At 38.4% G+C, this 15881-nt stretch overlaps 1 protein-coding gene across 2 annotated transcripts; it reads right to left on the minus strand.

Moving 5' to 3' along the window:
* On the minus strand, nucleotides 1-13163 carry acvrl1 (activin A receptor like type 1). Of its 2 annotated transcripts, none has more exons than XM_004070449.5 (10): nucleotides 12538-13163; nucleotides 6337-6408; nucleotides 5471-5716; nucleotides 4783-4991; nucleotides 4605-4704; nucleotides 4367-4513; nucleotides 3994-4269; nucleotides 3681-3878; nucleotides 1908-2038; nucleotides 1-894 (listed from the first exon to the last, which is right to left on the minus strand). In XM_004070449.5, exons 2-10 carry the CDS (start codon nucleotides 6404-6406, stop codon nucleotides 748-750), a joined length of 1524 nt encoding a protein of 507 aa, XP_004070497.1. In that variant the 5' UTR covers nucleotides 6407-6408; nucleotides 12538-13163; the 3' UTR covers nucleotides 1-747. The 2 variants fall into 2 exon arrangements, with proteins under 2 accessions (XP_004070497.1, XP_078806755.1); XM_078950629.1 differs by lacking the exon at nucleotides 12538-13163 and adding an exon at nucleotides 6530-6720.
* Between the last annotated feature and the right edge of the window lie 2718 nt (nucleotides 13164-15881).

The following is a 15881-nucleotide window of genomic DNA, read 5'->3' on the forward strand; positions in this document are numbered from 1 at the left end:
TTAAAAAATACATTCCTTTATTCAAAATGTAAATACATCAGGTTTCTGTGAGTTGTTTTACAGACAAAGGTGATTGTAATGGTTCATTTTTAGCTTATAAAAATTGTAAAAAGAAAAAAATCTACGTGAGTCCAAAAAGTATGGAAAATATATTTAACTATTACAAAAAAAAATTCTTTCAAAAACCCTTTTAGAATATAAAACATTCCTAATAACCATTTAATCCATACAGTCTTAAGGTCAATTGAATTTATACAACTTAACAGATAACTTTGCCTTTGTGGCTGCTAGTAAATGCTTGTTTTATTTAACTTAAATATGCAACATGCTGTTTGTGAGCATAATATTCTGTACAAGTTTCATAGAATTCGTCAAGAGAATTAACCAAACTTTCATGTGCGATGTGGTTCTCAGTGGTTTTGGTCAAAAGTTTTCCTCTGTAAATAAGGTTCCCTTTTGGAGGAATGTGTGCAATTTCAGGTTTTCCATTTAGTCATCATGTTCGGGGTTGGGGGTTGACAGTAATGAGCAAGGCTGTGGAGAAACTTTGGCTATGGAGCTGGTGTTGCCCGGAATAGCAGACACATGGCGGAGGAAAACTAGTTCATTAGTGGATGCAGTCTTGTTTTTCATATAAAGGTAATACTGTTTGAGTCAGTAGATCCTTCTATGCTAATCATCTGCTGCTTATGCTGCTGTAAATTGATGCAAAGTCTGCAAGGTTTGAAGTGTTGGTACTAGATCATCTTAGATGTCCTGCTTGACTTTGCTGAGACTAAAGTCACTGTCAAGGTCCAACTTGGAGAGAGTCTTCTTAACCCGCAAGGCTGTGAGCCGCGCTGTCGGGTTCTTGTACCAGCACTCCTTCATGATCTTCACAAGAGCTGACAGGATCTGGACACAAGCAAAACATGAAGCAAAAAATGAAACATATGAATGGTGGAGGTGACAGATAAGTTAAAAAAAGTTAGCTTATGTCATAGTCACATGCACCCATATGGGGGTTGACCTGATAGGTGCTGCTAGGGGTGGGTATATCCAATAATTTTGTTTTTATAATGTTTTTAATTAAGTAAACTTGCTATAGCATTATACTTTAATGCAGAAGATTTTGCCAATAAAAGGAACCTTTTAAAAGTAGGTTACTTTTAATTTTTTTTCCTTAAATTTTTTTTGGAAAATTCCTGCCTGTGAGTATATCATTTAGTCAGCAATGTATGTTTAGGTTGAACGAGCGTTAGCATTAGCCGTCCTATGGGAAATTCCATTATACATTGGCATCAAGCTACTAGACTTTGGCTTTATTGCTGTCATGCGTTAGGTGACCAGAAAAGGAAAGGCATAAAAGATCGATCTTTACTTTTTTGGATCGTAAGAGGAGTGCTGGTGTGGTGTGTCTTGCAGTTTCCTTGAGGCTCATGCGGCCACCTTAATGGATGTCATAAAAATGATGTGCGTACGGATGATGTGTTGTCCGATAGCCTTACTTCAGAAGTTAGCAAGGTGCATGTACTGACTCATTGATTTCACGCAAATGCTGTATGCACAAGGTGTGCAGGTGATACATAAGTGCTCGTAATAAGCCTAGAGGATGCACACACAAACTACACTCGGATTGTTTAACTTCCTAACTTCTAACAGCGAGGCCACCCTTACTTATCCTTACATGTTGTTTAAGTGTTTGCCATGACTTCACACCCGCAGCATGCCTGTAGAAAAAATGTTCATGAACATTTTTTACCCTGCAGGCTCGCTGAGCGGTCTACAACTTTGATATTTCAAGCGGGTCACCTGCATGCAGATTTGCCTGGATTTTACCCACATACAACCTGTATCCACCCGTAACAGCAGTTGTGACTAAGGCATTACCGGAAGCCTAAGAGTTTGTGTGCTGAAAAATGATTTACCGGGTGGGAGTTGAGTCGGTTGTGCAGACTGGGCCGATGCTGATCCACACACACAACCTTCTTCATCTCCTCAAAGCTGGGATCTGATGGCACCAGGTCAAAGAAAGGAGGACGGTAGTCCTCCACAATCCCTTGAAGAAAACAAAAAGAATACAAACTCATACATACACATGTAGTTTTGTCCCCTCCAAGTGTGGGAAGGGCTAACCTAGCAAGAACACTTCAGTGCAATCAATTAAAAGGTTCTATAAAAGCTTAGAACTTTTTCCATAAATGTTGGAAACAAAGGCATTTGAGAAGTTTTATCTTCCTGTTCATTTAAACTGGAGCGATTGGAAGTTGTAGAAAAATTTAAGTATCTTGGCGTAATCTTTGATTCAAATTTAACTTTTAAAGATCATGTAAAGAAAATATCCAATATTGTTAAATTTAATCTGTCAAATTTTAAACAAATAAGGTCTTCTCTAACTACTGAGGCTGCAAAGGTTTACATGCATTCATTGATTTTTAGTCATATAACTTATTGTCTTACTACATGGTCCCAGACAAACGAAAGCACTTTGAAACCCCTCAAGTCTCTGTTTAAGAGAACCCTGAAAGTTTTAGACAAAAAGCCTCTGCGTTATCATTACTGTGACATTCTAACCAAGTATGGCATGATGGACTTTGAAAGTTATAAAATGTACATGGATGCCTGTCTCATTTTTAAAGTTTTGAATGGGCTGGCCCCTCCCCCCTTGTTAGATTTTATAAGTAAAAAAACAAATGTTGGAATAGGCACCAGGGCTTTAACTCGAGGGGACTGTAATGTTCAAAGGCGCAGGACTAAATTCAGCCAAACAGTGGTCTCAATTAGAGGCACACAGCTATGGAATACGCTGCCACAGCACATTAGGAACTGGGAAAACTACCCTACCTTCCAAACAGCTCTTAAACGATGGTTAAAAACAAACCAGTCCTGCAAACATTAGTTATTGTTGTTTTTCTGTGACTGTCTTGGAATTTTTAGACTTGCTTTTTATTGTAATAACCTTTGTAAATATTTTTACCTCTAATATTGTGCTATTTCATTGTGTTGTAAATGTAAGTGTTGATATTTTTATCCTGTCCTAGGACAACAGATGAAATTTAGCTCCTGTGCTAACTCTGGCATATTTATGTTAAAGCAGCTGCTGAAACATTGTTTAATATGCATTGTCCTAATTCAAATAAATAAAATAAATAAAAAATAAATAAATAAATCAAACAAACACTTGAGCTTGACGCTGTAGTGGGAGTTTGGTAAAGTATGCTTGACTAAACAGAAGAGCAGGGAAGATATCAATTCCCTAAAGACAACACACAGACATGTACAAGCAGCCATCTGCATCAACTCTTGTATGGGAATAGATTTGTTCGGTTATGTGTTTGAATCTATCAAAATGTGTTCATAGATATCTGGACTATGTAGTAGTCAGTGCTGACACCAGATAGGACTGTTTATAATTACTGGTGCGCTAATCATGAGAGGATGGTGGAGACAAACCAGGCTAGAAAAGCAGAGGACTGACGAAAGACGAGTGACTGATATCTTATAATGTGTTTGCTTACAGGGTAGGAGGCGCAAAAAATACGTTTTTAATACCATTTATTGAAGGAAAATATGTCACTTCTGTGGGATTCATGGATGCATGCATTGATAAAATCATTTCCTGTGTCCAACAAAAATTTTCCAAGCCTCCCTGCTGATGAATGCTAGTTCAAAACGTTTTTACAAGACTGTTGTCACCTCACCATTGACAATAGTTCTGCGGGATATTTCCCAAAATACCAGGCCCAGAGCCCAGATGTCAGTTTGTTTGTAAGACTCAAAGACGTCCACACGAATGGTCTCATCCAGGACCTCAGGGGCCATGTAGCGCTTGGTCCCAACCCGAGGGTTATTGCCCACATCAAGAGAATCATGAGCCTGAGTGTGGATCACAGCCAAACCTAAGGAGCACAGGTGGAAGCTTTTGGTTGACCTATTTAAATATGTTTGACCAAAATAGGAAATGTTTTCAGATATATTTACTATAACTGGTGTAATCTCCAGAGTAATTCTGACCTAGATCAGCGATGCAGCACTGTCCGTTCCGCTTCACAAGGATGTTTCTGCTTTTAAGGTCACGGTGGGCGATTGCTGGCTTTTCCTGGGAACTGACAATCTCAGTGTGGAGGTGGACCAGGCCACAGGCCACAGAGAGACACATTCTCAAGCAGCTCTCTGGGTCCAGGCTGCTGTATTGCAGGAAATCATACAATGAACCCAATTCATGAAAGTGGGTAACAAGCCATAACTGAGTACTGGAGTTCTTGGAGGTCATGTCTGAGGCTATAAAACCTAAAAGCCAGAAAAAAAGGCACTGTTAAAGAGCGACTCTGTGCAAAGAGGATATGTCGTTTTTAGTAAATGATCTCTGGAGGTTTATTTGCAGTACCAAGTATGTTATCATGGCGTAGCTGAACAGTATTGTAGATCTCTGTCTCCCTAAACCAGGACTGCTCATCCCTAGAGGAGAAAATCTTGACAGCTACACTTTCTCCCATCCACGTTCCCCTCCACACCTCCCCATATCTGCCTTTTCCTGGAAACAAAAGGGTCACAGTAAGACGGTTGCCAAGTTCTACAGACATCATTTAAAAAGAAGAAAAAACCGTGTCAAGAGAAAAACTGACCAACACATTCAACAAGTGAGATTTGTCTAGCCATAGTCCTCTGAACCAAATATGGAAGTCCTGTCCCACTTCCTGATGTGCAAAACTCTTTGAAAATATCCTAAAGAAAGAGAAAGAGATGCAGATATGTAATAAATATATGAGTCTCTATAATAAACAAATATCCAGTGTCCCTTACTCCATATGATGGGTCCTCTCCAGTGGGAATTTTGATCAGGGTGGTGTCATGGTCTTCAGGGTCTTTTAGTCTACAGGGTGTATGTCGAAAGCGCAGGAAAAGCACAAAGCCTAATACACTTATGGTTGTGAGTAGGAGCAGGGAAGACACACTGATCCACATCTCTGGGTGGAGAGGCTCTGGAGGTGAAACTGTTGTTGGCTCCCCATCTAGAGAATAACGATAGAAGAATGTTCGGGAAAACAGAAAGTGTTTTATCCTTGGAAGAATTCCAAATGAAAAGATGATGTTTTTTTTCTTCAAAACATGCCACAGGAAATGTTTGTATGAACTTGCAGTAATTGACCACAAGGGGGTAGCAGTCCCTACTTTAAGGTTTGTGTAAGGTCTCAAAGTGCATTGAACTGTGGGATGACTGTGCTCCAAGCTGGACAAAATTAGAACTTCTATTTAATCAAGAAATAACTTATTTGCCTAAAGTAGAAATTAAGTAACTTATTCTCTAAGATTCTTCTGTGTAATTGTGAGTGGGTGGATGGTCCATGTTGCAGTAGATCATATGAAGCTTCTCACTGCTGATACTCTACTATTGAAATATAAAGAGGACGCACAAAGTTTTCCATAGTAGTATTCATCTCACATCAAGTAATGTTATTTTCAAATGAAAGCAGTGGTTTTGAGTACTCACTTATATTTGGAGGCGGTGTCATTAAGGCATTGCATTCGTTTTCCTCGCAGCAACTGACAAAAAATCCCTTGAAGAAGCCTGAGCACTGCTCTCTGTAGTGTTTCTTAGAGAAACACCCCCTTTCCTCTTCGCCGTGCACCCACGTATAGAAGCAGTAGTCACCGGTGCAAGTTCCATTCTGACATGTGCCTTTAGTGTTCTCACAAGTGCACAGCAGCTTCCTGTCATTTGCATCATCGTTGCTGTCTAAGGCACAAAGCAGACAAACAGCTTAGAGTTTACAAATAAAAAAGGGGAAAATAAACGTTTGCAATTGTATTGGTCATTATTAAATTTGAACTCCATCAAGTAAGCATCATCACATCCTTGTGACGACTTTAGTTTAAAAGTAGTAATTAAGGAAATTAAATGCATAAAGCAAATGCTTCTGGATTAAATCATTGTTCATTTTTGGATTAAAATGAAGTTAATCTAATCTCCAGATGGTTTGCCCTTTCGGGACAGAGGAAATACCACAGATCTTGTTGATTGTGTGTGCAGAATGGCATAAGCTCCTGCAGACAGCCTCTTGACAAAAACTCTGCAGTAGCATGCCATAGGTACACCTTTCACGGCCTCTTGTGGACTGAGGGTCAAAAAGCCTGATTTACTCAGCTTTTAAACTGGATTAGACAACTTGACTTCGCCTCTTCCTAATAGACCACCTCTAAACAGACATCATGTCCAAGCTTGTTAGTTGGACTCTGTTTGTTTTATTGATAAAGAAAATGTAAATGATAATTAAAATGATTGTGGTGGTTTTCTAAACCAGATCAGTCTAACATATCACATTAGGTTTACTAATTAAACATGTAAACGGAACTCACCTGCACGTGTGTTAGAAATCCAAAGTAACAGTCCAGCTAGCACCAATGTGAGCAGAGCACAGTTCCCCATCTCTGTGAAACACAGAAACAGTTATCAGTTCTTCTCACTATTTTGTTGTCCTCAATAGAAACCATCAATATCTTATTTCTGGTCATATAATAATCTGCTCCCATTCAGCTTGCTTATACTAACCTAATGACGGTGCCTATAAAACATTTCAAACCAGGGGTTTGAGGAAACAATAAGGTCAAAAACAACAGCTGGAGGGTCCAGCCTGTCTGCCTTTGCAGTAATTGCTCTGGGTGGGGAAAAAGGGGGCTACGGGGAAGCGGCCTGAAACAGCCCTCCAGTGTGTTTGTGTTTTGTGCGCTCAGACTGAATGTGGCGCTGTGCTACCCAGACACCAGGCCTGATGACTCCAAGACTACTTTGCTTACAGAGTAAATATTGTTGGCTATGCTTCCTGCCATTGAGTGGCCCCACCCGGCTGGCCAACCAGACTCGCGTCTGCTCATTGTTTGGGGCTGCAGTCTTCAGAGTCACGCAAGACGAGGAAAAAAAAGAAAAAAGAAAACAGCACATACAAGGCAGCTGTCCTACACTGCAAAAAGAGCCTTAAAATAGCAAAAGAACATTCATTTCAAGAGTTAAACACCAGAGAGTAGTTAAACTATTTGAAAACAGAGAAACTACTTAACAAGATATCTGATAATAAGATATTGAAATGTAGAAACATGGAGTTCCACAAAAGCGATTAAAAAAAAATTAAAAATAAGCTAAAAAAGCTACTGTTAGATGGAATTACTTAAACGGAATGTTATGCAGCCCAATGATGCATATTTGTGCTACTTGTAAGCCAATGGTTTGCATTTTTATGTACTTAATAATAGTTTATTTTTATTAAAATAACAAAAAAACTAGTGTGAACTATTCATTTTAGAACTAAATGAGAATAAGATCTTAGTTCAAGTTGGCCCATCCTTATAAATCTTCATAAAATCTAAAACTAGCCCTTAATCTTAGCACATACATTTACATTTTTGTTTCCAAAATGATGAGCATAAATGCCAGTCCAACCTGTCAACATTTATGGAAATTTAAAATAACTTCCTTGAAGTTGAACCAAAAATGACAATGCAATTTTTGAGTATTAGATCAGGTTTTTCATTGTCAGTTTGAAGCATTATGATTTTGACTCGTTTGAATAAAAATTTCCTTATTTCTAGATTCTAGCTCTTAATGAGACAAAGAATTCTTAACTTTGATGACTTTGAGAAAAACTTAGAAATCAAAACAACTTAAAACCTGGTAAAACATCTTGATGTCTAAAGGTTTACACAGTTTAGCTGGAGTTAGAAGTAATTACCAGTTTCAATAATTACTTCAAAATGTGTGTATTCAAAGAGTTTAAATACAAAAACACAAAAAATAATTAAATAAATAAATACAATAAGGTCTGACAAATATCTATTAATCCATTGTCTGTGCTTTGAAATTGTTAAAGTTTTCTGAAAACGAGGTCTTGCTTTGTAAGTTCTATTGAATTGGAAAAAAAAGCTCAACAGAAATGTCATGTTTTTTTTTTGGAAGATACAAACAATTGAGAAAAAAGTGAAAACAGCTTGAAAAACTACTTTTGCCAACAGTAAATTGAACGGTTTGTTCATTTAAAAAAAATGTTTCGTTTTCTCTACTTTTTAACATAGCTTCAGTAAATGAAGGATTTAAAGCATTAATTCATGCCAGAGCATTTGAGTGAGCGTCTCATGATTAACTTTTTTTTTTTCTAAAACTCACCTATGGGTTTAATCCCGCAATTAAGATCATTATCCCCGACCAGACTTGTTTTAGCTAAAGGATTACTGTCCTCACCCTTGAGTCCAGAATGCGTCATATAGGAAAAAGACAACTTCACGGTCCTCTGTTTAGCTGGTCCTCCAGCTGTGAAATGTCCTAATTACCACCACTCTCCCTCCGTGCCTGACAGCTAGTATGAGGTGATTGTGCTGATAAGCTGTGTTGTGTTTTTGCTAAATGTGGTGTTGTGCATGGCAGCCAGACATGCCCACTCTGGTATGTGTGGCTAGAGGGCATTGTCTAAGAAATCTTCAGGTTTGCTCTGATGGAACGGCACAAACCCAAACAGAGCTGCCAGGAAAAATTCTTCTTGGTGGCAAGCAGGTCGTATTTGTTTAGAGTTGATTTGTGGATTTAAGGTTAAGTAGAGTTTGATAGTAAAACTAGAATTTTTGTAGATTCTTGCTGGGATGTTTCCGTTTCCTTTTCCGAAAAGAAAAAGATTGTTACCTCTGATATTTCCCACTTGTTAGTAATTTTTCTCTCTACAGAATGATAGCCTCTTTCTTGTAAATGGTCCTATAACCCTTTCAGACTTTGACAGCAGCTATCACTTCTTATGACTACCTGCTGGTGTCCTTTTACCTTGACATATTGTGAAAAGCAGAAAACAGGAAGACTCGCAAATTTTTGCTTTTAAAGAAACATTTAGATGGGGAACAATTTGACATATATAAGCTTCACTATATAAAGCATGTGTTAAGAGTTTAATGTCATAAAACTGAGTTTAAATTCGGAGTAACACCATGGTGATGGTTCAGCTCATGCTTGTAGACAGAGTAGACCCCTAGCTCTTATTAGTTTCATATTATTCTGAGTTTAACATCCCACAAAAGGTCCACAATAGAGCTGTGAACTACACAACACTACACACTGACTGGAAATTGAGAAAAACTGTCTCTAAAGTTGCTAAAGCTTCTACCAAGCTTCCTTCATTGTATTTAGTTTAGGAAAAAGCAGATTCGAATATCATTTAGTTATGTAGTCTACAGATTATGGACAGTTTGGCTCCCATATCTACACAGATTATCACTGATCTATAATGCAGCTATATTAGATGGTATAGGAATGGTTTTCTTAAGGCCTTTGGGTCCTTAGACAAAACAAGTTCTCACTGTCTTACAAAGTAGTCAGATTTATTTTTTAATGTCAGCACAAAGTAGGGCTGGGCGATATGGCCTTAAAATAAAATCTCAGATTTTATTTTTTTCAATTCGATTTCCGATTTTTTCCCTGACCCCCCCCCCCCCCCCCCCCTACTTAAGGAAAGCAATAAGTACAAACGGCAGAGAACTTAAAGCAAATTTTGCTTTTATTTAATCAAACACAAGACAAATGCAACCCCCATTTCTGTGACGAATAATAAATAAATGAACAGACTCTTGGTATCAAAGTCCCAGCTGTGTTTTGAGTCACACTTTGTAGTCTATACTAAAAGGAGACCAACATTCACCTTGAGAGTAGCACCATTTTGTAAAGGATTAACAATACAGCTCATGTCTGGGGTCTAAAGTTTTAATTAAATTAATAAACCCCGTCTTCTCCACGGTTTATATGGGTACCATGTCTTTGGCTATGTGCAAAGCGACTACCTTTTCTCCACAGTGCCCCTTTCCTGTCATGTGCGGTGCCTTGTGCAAAGGATTCGGCTTCAGTTAGCTGTTTTTTAGCTATGTTTTTTTATTGGTCACTGCGGTTTTGTTCGCCTCGGAGAGACTGGCATTTTTCATATTTGGCTGGATGTCTCTGTTTCAGGTGTTGGAATAGGTTTGTGGTGCTGCTGCCTTTGACTGCGATGGGCTTTAGGCAAATGTTGCAGCGTGGGGTCTCTTGCTCCACGTCTGTGGCAGCAAACCCATACCAGTTCCAAACAACAGATGATTTTTTTCCTTTCTTGGGAACTTCCCACTCTCACCGGTAGCCATGTTGTCGCTTGCTGTTTCGTGTGTGCTATGATGTTCTAGTTTGTCGCTTGCCATACTGCCGTGTGAAACTAACGCTGCGGAAGCTCCGGGGAGCCAAAAACGCTCCATTATAAAAAAACTCGATTTAGTTGTTTTTTAAATCGCCCGTAACAAAAAATTTGAATCAATTCATTCAATCGATTTTTTGCCCAGGCCTAGCAAAAGCTAAATATGACATTCTTTCTGAATATAGCAACCCATCCATCCATCCATCCATCCATCCATCCATCCATCCATCCACTTTCTAAACCTGCTCAATCCCTAATGGGATCACAGGGATGATGGAGCCTAACCTGTGTCAGGCAAAGGTGGGTGACACCCTGGATGGTTTACCAGTCCATTGCAGGGCCACACAACCACACATTCACACTCATACAGACAATCTAGATTTACCAATCAACCTACGAACCAGCTGTGAAGTGAGAGTGCCAACCACTACCCCACCATGCAGCCCTGTCAATAAAGCTACTTGACTCATATATTTCAAATCCAAACAAAAGTAGACCCTATTTTTATTTTAATAATTTGATAGAAGTAGTTAAAAACAACCATCATGAGCTTATCTTTTAAAGTGTGTTGATGTTCTAATTATTTGTCTTCAGAATGTAGATTGACATGCAAAGCTTACTGTCTTGACAATGAAAATGATATGGGATACAAGCTTGACAAATAAAATCAAACATTTCTGGCAAATAAAGCTTAAATTTGTAAAAATTCAGACAAAAGCATTTGTCAACAGTCACCTTTTGGACAACTGACTTATGTGGTTTGAGTCTAGCAGATGAGAAGCCCATTTTACAGTAAACCCCAAGTATCATATTTTATAAACCAGCACAGCTTCCTGATTCAAAAACCTCTGTATCAGTGGTGATCTGAATCTTGGAGTCCGTAGGAAGAGCGGCATAAACACAACTCCACCCACAGAATGAATTCTCTGTAGAGCAGCTCATTTTGTTAGGTATCATTTCATCTCTGAAAGTGTACAGACATCCAGCAGCAGCAGGGGCCGGACTTTATACGAAGAGTCCTTCCACTTTGAGTCTTCCTCTGTTCAAAAGAACAGGACGGGACTCAAGGGAGAAGATTCATTGTCATCTCTTCCTCTCATCTACACAGCTGCACTCTGGGAGGCCGATTTCTCATTCCATCATGATGACTGTGTGGTTACAGTGGTGGATTGTAGGGCCATGCCACAGCACGACTGTCTCCTTCCGCCCCTTTACAGGGCCTCAGTGCACCAACAAACTCTTTTTAGTCTTTCTCTGGGAAAAATGAATCCACATTTATTCTATGTTTCTATTAAAAGCTGATGCCAAGTGATTTTACAAAAGAAAAACAAAAATTTGCACTTCAGCTCCTATGATCATCTGCAAGTGTAATGACAGCGATAAAGATCACTTGCTCCCTGCAAGCTTTGACGTGCACCATCCCTCCAAAGAATGGAAATGACAAAGATGACACAAAATACATGTTAGGCAAACATATTTCCATCCAAAACATAGCAAAAACAAAAAGTGGTAAAATCGGAATGTGATTGACAAGCATCTGCAGCAGGATTATCTGGCCAAAGAGGAAGCATGATGACCTGAAAGGCCAAATGTCGCCTTGTATATGTTTGTGGAGGATGGGTGAGAAAAGCAGAAATAGTGGGAGCAAAGTCTGGCAAAGATTTAAAGAGTTTCAAAGTAAAATGACTAATTTTAACTATACATGGAAACACTTCTGAACACATTACAGTATAAGTTAGAAATAAAGCCCCAATCTAAACCAAAACTGTCAACAAACAGACACTTTAGAATAACCAACTAAAATAAAAATGTGAACATATAACTTGGTTATTGTGTATCTCATCATATCAGTGTGCTTTTATTTTTATTTAACTATTTATTAAGATGACAGCTAAATGACCACAAAATATGTCCATTTTAATGTTAACAGTAAAAAAAAAAGTAAATTTTATCATCATTTCAGAAAAAACCCCACTTGAGTTTACCATAAAAACTTTTTGTAGTATTCGTTAGCAAAATTACCAAAAATTGTTTTGAAATATGTCATAAAAACGTAGTAAAAACACTTATTATAAACTACAAACACATGTAAAATAAAAGGTTGTGTCAATTTGTGTGCTTTTATTCAAGAAGGCAGGGTCCGAACTAACTACCTGCACACAGGGCAACAAGGAAGAGTTTTGGTTTTGATAAAGGAGAAGAAAAAGCACCAGAACGGATGTGTTAAATGGTAAAAAGGGTGATCTGGTGATCTCTACACCTGTTGAGGTTTCCAAACACATGGAGTGATGTGAAAGGTAACTTAGAGTGTTTTCTGGACATAATTACATGTTAGGCTGTCCACATATGAACCAAATTAGATCAGGCTTACCTGTTTTCCTTTTTAACTTGACAGACGTAAACGCCACATATTAGAGGCACACAAGCGCTCCTCTGTCCTCCCCCGCCAAAAAAGAAGAGAAAATCTGAAGATTTCTTTTTAGTTTGTATGCATTTCCAGAGAGCTTCTTCACATCCTTCTTCCACTGACGCGTTCTCTGCGTAAAGTTCGTTTTCAAGAACATTCAGTCAAGGAAAAAAGTCCACGAAGCAGCAACAACAACACATTAAATTAAGGCTTTGACTGGTGCGTGAGTGAAATAAAGGAGCAGAGGCGGCCGTCTGGGTCCCGGCAGGTCGAAGGAACAGCGAGCTGAAGCCTATCTCATCTCGGTCTAAATCTGCGCTGATAAACCCACAACATGAACATGGTCGCGGCTCTCCTTCCGCCTTCCCTTCTTCACAAGTGACAGGAACTTCTTGTAAAAGTAAGAACACTGTCGCGTTTGAGATTAAAAGGCAAGATTAGAGATTTTTAAATAGTATAGAGAGTTTTGTCCCACCCCTTATTGTCCCGTACCGAGTCTGCTCTGGAATGCGTTCTCTTAGCGGTTTTCCTGTTGCTTACTAAACCTCTCATTTTCCTTTTCCCTTGTGGACTTGTGTCTGCACTGCACTGACAGGAATGTGCGCCAAAAACCTCACAAGCACAGAGAAGCACCGTTTGCGCGTCGTGCACGCTCCAATCTTCTCGCAAACTTATTCGTTTAAGAACCCAGAGATATGAGGCTCCGTTTGTGCCAAAAGTAGGCAGTGGGCATAAAAAAATATTAACTTCATACACAGAATCTACATTTGGGATTTTTACTCATTATAAGCAGTTGGGGTGAAACTAATATTTTTGGCGATTCCATTCATATGCTGGATGATGAAACGATTCATAGTCGATATTGAACTATTTTCAAGGGAAGACAACAATTAGAAAAGCAAACATTGTGCTATTTCTTTATCTATATGTTAATATGAACATGAGTTCTTGTAAATTTTATGGCCTCTTAACTTTAAGATTTTATTTATTGTAATACACCCTTATGCATTTTCTAGTAAATATATTTTTAATTTTGGTTTAAATCTTTTAGGTTTTATTTTTACAACTATTCCATTCATGTCACAATTTGTGGTTGCCGATCCAATTCTTAGTTGATATCGGTTCATTTTGAACGATCTGATTCACTGACCTAAAATGGATCCAGGACATCTTTAGCCAAACATTCAACCAGTGGGAAAAATACCTGGTTTACTGAGCAGATTTTCCAGATTCCTTGCATTTCTTGAAACATAAACAAATTATTTGTTCACACAAACAAGTAAACAAGAATAAATAGCAAATCCATTCACATTTTAGTTTCATAAAGTTCAGTCCACTGTTGTTTTTCCACATCAAAATAACACAAATGGAATATTATTATACTAGACTTTATGGTCACTTGTCTTTGGAAAACTCAGTGTTTCCACACATTGGACTGGAATGATGCCTGATCATTTTTTGTTGCCATCACATCTGTGTTGTCTGCTGTGATGCACTTGGTTGTTTAAAATAAACCTACTGTACCTCAATCTAAATTTCCAATATTGATATAATTGATTTAATTCAATATGAAACCATTTTGTAATGGTATAGGTCAGGGGTCTTCAACTAAAATTTAAGGAGGTCCAATTAGAAAAGATTTCTTGAAGTTAAGGTCCGCAAATAAAACTATGTCTAAATATTCAGTGTTGTCACAAAACAGGTAGGCAGCTGGATCCAATTGCAGCAGGGTTATTAGCTCAGCTAAAAGTCCACAAAGCTAAAACAGAGTCAGGCAGGCAGGGGTCAATAACAAGCATGGGAGCATCAGAGAATCAACGAGAATAGGGATCCAGGCAAGATTCGGGGCAGGGGGCAGGCAAACAGTTAGAAACAAAACTGGGTGAGGAAATCAGAAGATCAGGTCTTGGTAATGCAGGCAAAGTGACGCAGTAGACTGAGTGAGGCAGTAGAAGTCGGTGACTGATTGCTAATGGAAGTCAAGTGTGTGGCATCCAGAAACTGTGCGCTGGGGTTGCTTGGAGATGAAGTACAGTCAGAACTCTGGAGACGCTTCCTGCCAGTTCCCAGAGGGAGAGACAGAGCTCTGACCTCTGACAAGTAAAATATATTTTTAAGTAGCCGAGGATTGGTGGCACATCTGCATACAATTAAAATCTTACTTCCACTTCAAATCAATTCAGTACAATTGAAATGTTAGCACAGTGCCCAACATGAATTTCCATCACTTTTTGTGGTCGCATGTAAGTACGTGCAAATAGCATTAGACTTTTGTTTTTGCCTCTTGGGATTTGTATCTTCCAGTTTTGACATTCATATTTGCATGTTGTGTTTGTTTCCTTTGGAACCTTAAATGAGTGTTGTTGTAGCTGTAGCTTACATAAAACACTAGCACGTTAAAAAAAAAATTTCCCTACCGTTTTAGACTCTGATTTTAGTTACATCAATAAAGTAGCTCTGCTTATTTTCTTGATTTGCAAAACAATAGAAAACGTTTGCAACCCTCCACACATTTCTCTAATTGTTGCAAATATAATTTGATCACTTTTTGTACATTTATTCTTAATTTGAAAATACATATTAGTTTTTATAAAAATACTTTCATCCCATTAAATTTGGACTTTTTGGTGATTGATGTATTGAAAGGAACAGAATAATTAAAGAGTGTTTGTCATTTGTCAGTGTGTATCTTGTATACTCACATCTGTCAGAGAACTTGCATTGTGAGACAACTCTACATTCAGTGAAGCCAGATGCCTGTCATATAAATTTTTCTTGCTTCTCAGGCTCTGTTATCTCTTATGGTTGCAGACACAGCTGGGAGCACTCACATAAACTGTCCAAACTGTCATGTTGAAAAAATACATCAGTCATTCTTTTTCATTTAGCGGTTATTTTTCTTGTGCTTCTACACAGCACTCCCAGTTGTTGCCTAATATATAAGAAATTTTTTTTATCATTATTTCAGTACCTCAATGCTGAATTAAACATGTTCTTTTTAAAAATTTTCTTTAAATCAAAAATAAAAGTGATGTTTGACAAATGTTGGTATTAGTAGCGGTGCAGTAAGTTAAGCGCAGGTCTGACACATGGGAAATCAGGGTTTGATTCCCGGAATGCGCACAAGTTTCATCTAGTGTAGGTCCTTGGGCAAGACCCTTTTTCAGTATTGCAGGGGTTCTCAAAGTGCGGCCCGGGGGCCAATGGCACAAATCACAGATGTACCTTACTTACCTACTTACTTTGTTGTACCTCATGGGCTTGATAAAGTTCTGTGCCTGATTTGCAAGCAGGTAAATGCAATGCTC

The sequence above is a fragment of the Oryzias latipes genome, chromosome 7 (genome assembly GCF_053564925.1).
Source record: "Oryzias latipes strain Hd-rR chromosome 7, Olatipes_Hd-rR_3.1".
Lineage (NCBI taxonomy): Eukaryota > Metazoa > Chordata > Actinopteri > Beloniformes > Adrianichthyidae > Oryzias > Oryzias latipes.